This window comes from Oryzias melastigma, linkage group LG4 (genome assembly GCF_002922805.2).
Source record: "Oryzias melastigma strain HK-1 linkage group LG4, ASM292280v2, whole genome shotgun sequence".
NCBI classification, from domain to species: domain Eukaryota; kingdom Metazoa; phylum Chordata; class Actinopteri; order Beloniformes; family Adrianichthyidae; genus Oryzias; species Oryzias melastigma.
Genome location: NC_050515.1, coordinates 12,068,912 through 12,074,911, shown reverse-complemented (window position 1 = coordinate 12,074,911; position 6,000 = coordinate 12,068,912). Strand labels below are relative to the sequence as shown.

Below are 6,000 nucleotides of genomic sequence, written 5' to 3'. Positions count from 1 at the left end.
AGAAACCTTCAGTGCATCTTACTTCTATGTCCATCCATTTATAAACTTACTTAATTTAAAACTTACTTAAAAAATATTATTTTTCTTCATCCAGAGAGTACCGGTATTATGGAGAAGTAAACGAGCCACACGTGGTTCAGGAGTGACAGACTGCAGATTTTTGACACAACAGCTATATTGACTTACAGTACAATTTAAATTCCATCCATCCTTGGAACCCCCTGAATCCCTTTTGGGGGTCACAGAGCAGCTGGAGCCAACCAGACTTCTCACTCACTCACATGCATACCCATTGGACAATTAAGTCAGCGGGAGTCCTGCTTTGACTGAATCACTTCTAGAGTTTCCATATTTTTGTTCTGCCGCCCCACAAAAAGCAAATACTAAACCAGTAAGAGGCAAAATGCTTGTATTGAAATCTTTTACAGAATACAGGTGTATTATACAGTACAAGTGTATTGGCATTAAAGCAAGCAATAGAAAATGGGTCGTCGCAGTGGAAGGATACAAAGAACAGCATATACACAAGCTTATTTAATGATTCAAGTACCACTAACTTCAGTTCTTTAAGAGTTTTCTACAAAATGTACAAGAACTGGATCCCATTGGCTGAAGGTTTCCTCCAAACATAGATGTGAAGGTTGTAATCACAAAAACTTCCTGTCAGTGAATTTGCTTTAACTGATGGAAATGTTTTACAGAACTCGCAACTGAAATCAATCGCAAATCAATTTGATTATTACTTTTTTTCGATCTTAAGGTTAATTTAGGTAAAAAGGTGTAAGGCAGAAACAAAGCACTATGGGTAAATAGCTGTTTGATGAGTTTTCTGTTGTCCTGACATGGCTGAGGACGTTCTCACCTTTAAGATTGTTTTGGATTCAATTTCTGATCAACAATTGACATCAAATTTTTCAGGCTTTTAGTAAGAATGTTTGTGAGGAGCTTTGACATTCAGAATTTTCTTTTCTTTCTTCTTATGAACAGAACTGAGCTGCCACAGAGCTCACAGGAGCTGTTATACTAAAGTCTTTTCCTGAAGCAGCAGATCAGTTTTCTTCAGTCTCATCACTTCCAACACTTTTAGGATTTTACAACAAGCCGAGCTCTGACGACAAAAGTAGTAAGCGGCTTTACTGTAGCACCAACTGGTTGTGTATTTTTACACAGAAGTCATCAACTGACTGATAGCTGCTTCAGGGCGATACAAATGCTAACAAACCTCTAAGCTATCTTATGAGCAGAAGTTTAACAAGAGGAGATGGTAAAGTCAATTTTTTGGTAACAATAGGACGTTTTGAAGGCCAAACCTAAACTTACTTTAAAGGTTTATTTCAGTTCACTAGATGTAAATACTGAGCTCGTAAACAAAAAGACACGACATGAGTCTCGTCGTGATGCTGCAGTACTTCACAATACTGAATCTTTAAACCTGAATGGATATTTTTTCCATCTTTTGAAGCATATTGCAAGCACTCAGTAAGGCCAGATTTGGTTTAAATTACAGTTTTATCCCAGAAATGATTAAAAAAGTAAATTTTTTTCTAAAACAGAACCACTTATTTTGTGTTCCTTTAGATTCTTAAAATTTTAAAGCAAAGAATCATTTTTCCCTTAAACAACACAAACTTAAACATGTAAAACTCAAGTGATTTAGACATTTCTAAAAAATAAAAAGACATTTAAATCAGTATTTTAAAGCCACGGCACAGGTCAACTGTTTGCTTCCGTAACTACTGTACACATAAAAAGAAGTGCAGGAGAATCACAAGCAAAACTTTAAAACAAACTAAGAATAAAACTGTAAAAAAGCAGAAAGTCTATCACGCCTTTACAGCTTTGATTTCATGAAATTATCAGGAAAATGATGTAATATTGAAACTGCCAAATTGAAAGATCAGTTTTGGATTTTTTTGGCTCTTAAAGACTACAAATACTGTACCTTTAACTTAAAGACACAAAGATTGTTTTTTTTCATTCACATAAGTTTGACTTAAGTGCTTATAATTTCAACAAAAGCCACGACTGAGTTGGTTTCTGGGATATTTGCTGCAGAGCCTTGAATCAGTCTTTAGTGAATGAAGCAGGAGGTTCAGAGAACGTCTCTGCTCGTGTCTGTCTGTGAGGTTTTTGGGGAGCTGCTGGTGGACGGTGTTTCTGCCTGTCAGGGTCTCTGCGTGTCGTACTGGTAGCGGTTCAGCTTGTCCGGGTCGTTGGACGCCATCTGAGTGAAATCCTGGAAGATGTCCTGGTAGGTTTCATCTCCTGTATTAAAAAAAAAGAAGATATATGAGGAATTAAAAGAGAAGCTTTTATAACCTGTTAAATAAAGTGTTTAACCTGATATCACTCGGAAGTTTAGATCCTGGAGATTTGAGCTTAAATTAAATTAAAATCATCTTCTTTAATGATTTGACAATATTTAAATTCATAGCAAAGAAAAATAAAGAAAAATCCACTTTGAAGTGACAAAACCCATAGATTATGTTAAGAAGAAATTGGACCTCACTTTGGAAATTCAAGATATGAATAAAAATAATAAAAAATAAAAACGCCACGTTTCGTCAAGACGTGAATTATGTTCAGAATTAGCACCAGTCATTGGGGAAAGAAAGGATGAAAAAGAAAAAGGTGTTCATACCTGTCAGAGAGTCGGTGTGGCTAGAAACATGAAATCACAGAGAAAGAAAAAAAAAAGAGAAAGAAAGGAGGAAAATCACCAGAAAACAGCCAGAGAGCAGAGCTCCTTTAAGGAATTTAAAGAAAAAGCCCAGAAACAGCAGTTTTGTCAACAACTGTATTGTGTTTAAAGTGCAGAGTTTATGTACAAAAGTACAGTTGTGCTGGCCTCACCGCCCCCAAAGCAAAAGAAAACCAACAAAAGGAAAGGCACAAACCCTGGGGAGGAGAGCAAAGCAAAATACAAAACTTAGAGAGAGAATTTTCAGAATGAGGAGAGGATGTGAGCCATGAGGAAGAAGAGAGTCTCAGAGAAGAAGAGTCTCAACGTGGACCAAAACAGCACTTAAATATCGAGTCAAATCCAGTTAAAGTTATAGAAGAAATGCCAATAGAAGAAACTTTAAGGTTAAAAAAGCCTCTATTTTAAGGTGACTTATTTTATTTGAAGGAAATCACAGCACTTCTGCCTCACGCCCTCAACATCTGATCATTCCTCATCTGCTGATTAGTGAATCACAAACAGTTTTTAACAAAACAAAAGCCTCTTGTATTTAAAAATATACATTAACATAAATACTGAGAACATTTTGATCTACTCTCCTCTTTCATATACTCTTAATTCTAAAAAACAAACCAAACATTTCCTACGTTTTGCTAAAGCAGCATTCAGGCTAAAAACAGTCCAGCTTCTTGCAGCAGCATCAACACCCAAAATGTTACAATCACTAACAGTCGTGAGCTCAGACGTCCTTCAACTCACTTAAATGCAAAAGAAAAACACATTCACTAAGAAAATAAAAGCCTCATTTGATGTGCGTGAAATAAGACATCTTGTTCAGCAGGGGGCGCTCTTCTCCCTTTAACCACATGATCAAAGAGCACGTTTTTTTTTTTTTTTTTTTGGATGGGGCCTGCATGATTATGAGATGAAAAATGAAACTGGGGCACAAAAATATGCACTAATTTCACATTCTGTGTTTGTGAAAACTCTCCTGTTTTCAGATTCTGATAAATACAAGCTATTACACGTATTTTAGGGTTATTGCACTAACTATAATTCATACATGATTGGTCTATCTTTGAATACAGAGTCACTAACATTCCAGTTTATCATTGGATTAGCAGTAAAATGCCGTTCATCCTACGATTTGGGATTTTTCAGACATCAAACAATCACTCTCAACTAACTAAACAAGAAAAATATTTGTTCTTAAATAGGGAAAATGTGACACAGTTGAAAAATAAAAGCAGTCATGTGACCAGAGTGCAGACGCTCCTCTTCTGTCCCATACAGACAGTAAACAAATGTATGTCATTTACAATACTTACAGTAAGAATATCTGCATATGGTTCAGAGAGTTATCTCTAGTTAAACATTTTATGAAATATATCTATATATGTTCTTTCTGCTCAGGCATGTAAAGGAAAAGACGCACTGTGTTTATACAGCATGTAAACAAACTTTGAAAGCAGTTAAAACCTCCAACAAGAGGATCACACTCACTGCAGAAGTACAATATCCGAGTATGATGGACAGGAATGTAAATTAAAACTTGACAGATTTAAGAAAAACACCCTCAGAAATGTTGATTTGATCATCTTAGTTATTGCTAGAGGATAGAACGGTGTTTGCTTTGAGATCTGAGTGTCAGAGAATACTGAACAGCTAAACATTTGCTATTGATCACTGACCTAAACAAATCCACTAAAACAGAGCTATGTAAAATCTAGCTTAAAAAAAAAAGACTAAAAAAGTCTAATTAACCTTTTGTTTGTTTTATAATAGATTTCTGTCATGAGCAACAGTAGAAAAGAAAAATGTTCCATTTTGGAACAAAGCTCTTCAGAGTTCATGGCTTTCACCGCGCCCTCCTGACAACAGCTGGACTTGAGGGATGAATTACTTTTTAGTTCTTTTACAATTAAGTGAGTTTTTCACCCCCACATTTCATCTTTTACTGATGTAAAATACTTTGTGCTTTTAATGTGGCAGTTCCCACCTAAAAGCAAACATTTCCTGTTTGTAATTTCTTTGGAACTTTAAAAAAAATGCTTTAAAAGACACTTTTTGATTTTTTTTAAAACTCAGAATGGGTTTAATGAATAGACTCCTTCCATCTACATTTCTACTCAGACTCGTCTAACTGCAGGTTAATGAACTCCTCCATGCACTTCCTGTACTGCATTTCGGTGGGGCTGTTGGAGGTGTATTGACCTGACTGGCTGTAGGGCCCCTCCGACTCTCGCATCTCCTCGTTCATCTTCGCCAATCGCAACCTGAGGAGTTTAGAAAAAGAAAGATCAAGTCACAGGTCGACACAATTATGAAACCTAAAACGAATGGTTTCTCGGTTTAAAACATGAAGGAACCAAATGGCGGGAAAATGAATCATTGCATCCCTTCTACATGCTTTTGCATATGTTTACATTTGAAAATTTCAAACTTGTTTTTTCTAAATTTGTTTTGTTTTTAGGTTTTTTTCACTATTTATTATTTCTATAATGAGAAATCTGAGTGAATTTTTTGTCTTGTATTACCAGGCTCAGCATAAGCCCAGTAAAAGCGTTTTTATTCATTATTACTTGCTAATTAGCAAACAAAAAAAAAGATTTTTCTGAATTTTTTGCTTTTTGTTGCCGTTTTGTAACCGGATAAATACTGATTGCGCACAAAAACATTTTACATTTAAGCTAAAATAGTTCAAGACACAGTTCTAGATCAGAACAAATAAAGCACATTTTTAAAAAATTAAACTGAAGCTGAGGTTATCACTCCACAACAACATGGGATAAAATAACATTTTAAATGTCTTAAAATGCTACAAAATCTCTCTGAAAAAAATATAGTTTCAAAGCTGCCAACAACATACAAACAGAGTCAGCAGCACTCACAATGTGACGATGTCTGCATTCGCTGCCTCCACTGCTACAGTCAGGGGGGTTTTCTCATCGATGTCTGCTGCATTTTGATTTGCTCCTCTTTTCAAAAACAAACAAACTTGCCTGCAGCAGAATAAAGAAAGTACTTATTCCTGCATCAACATTTTGCATCCTAGAAGATCCAGATATATGTATTTACCCTGTGTGACCCAGAATGGTGGCGTGGTGCAGAGGCCCTCGGCCCTGAGCGTCCTGCTGGTTCACATTCGCTCCGTTTTGAAGCAGAAACTCACATGTGACTAGCGAACCCTGAAACCAGGATTTAGATAGCAAAATAAGTTATAATTCAGATTTGAAAAATAGTTTTAAAAAATGAAACAATAGATTTTACTTAGAAAACAAACTTCAGTCAGGTGATGTTACAAGAGAAGTGCATAC

General features: G+C 35.8%; 1 protein-coding gene across 7 annotated transcripts in view; it reads right to left on the bottom strand.

Moving 5' to 3' along the window:
* Positions 1-392: 392 nt before the first annotated feature.
* Positions 393-6,000, bottom strand: part of LOC112150227 (arf-GAP with coiled-coil, ANK repeat and PH domain-containing protein 2) — a 46,259-nt gene continuing 40,651 nt past the window's right edge. For all 7 annotated transcript variants that reach the window (XM_024278319.2, XM_024278320.2, XM_024278318.2 and 4 more), the window contains 4 exons: positions 5,762-5,871; positions 5,575-5,685; positions 4,898-4,959; positions 393-2,265 (listed from right to left, as the gene is read on the bottom strand). In XM_024278319.2, coding sequence (XP_024134087.1) covers positions 2,165-2,265; positions 4,898-4,959; positions 5,575-5,685; positions 5,762-5,871 — 384 coding nt within the window. In that variant the 3' untranslated portion in view covers positions 393-2,164. The remainder of the gene's footprint in view (positions 2,266-4,897; positions 4,960-5,574; positions 5,686-5,761; positions 5,872-6,000) is intronic.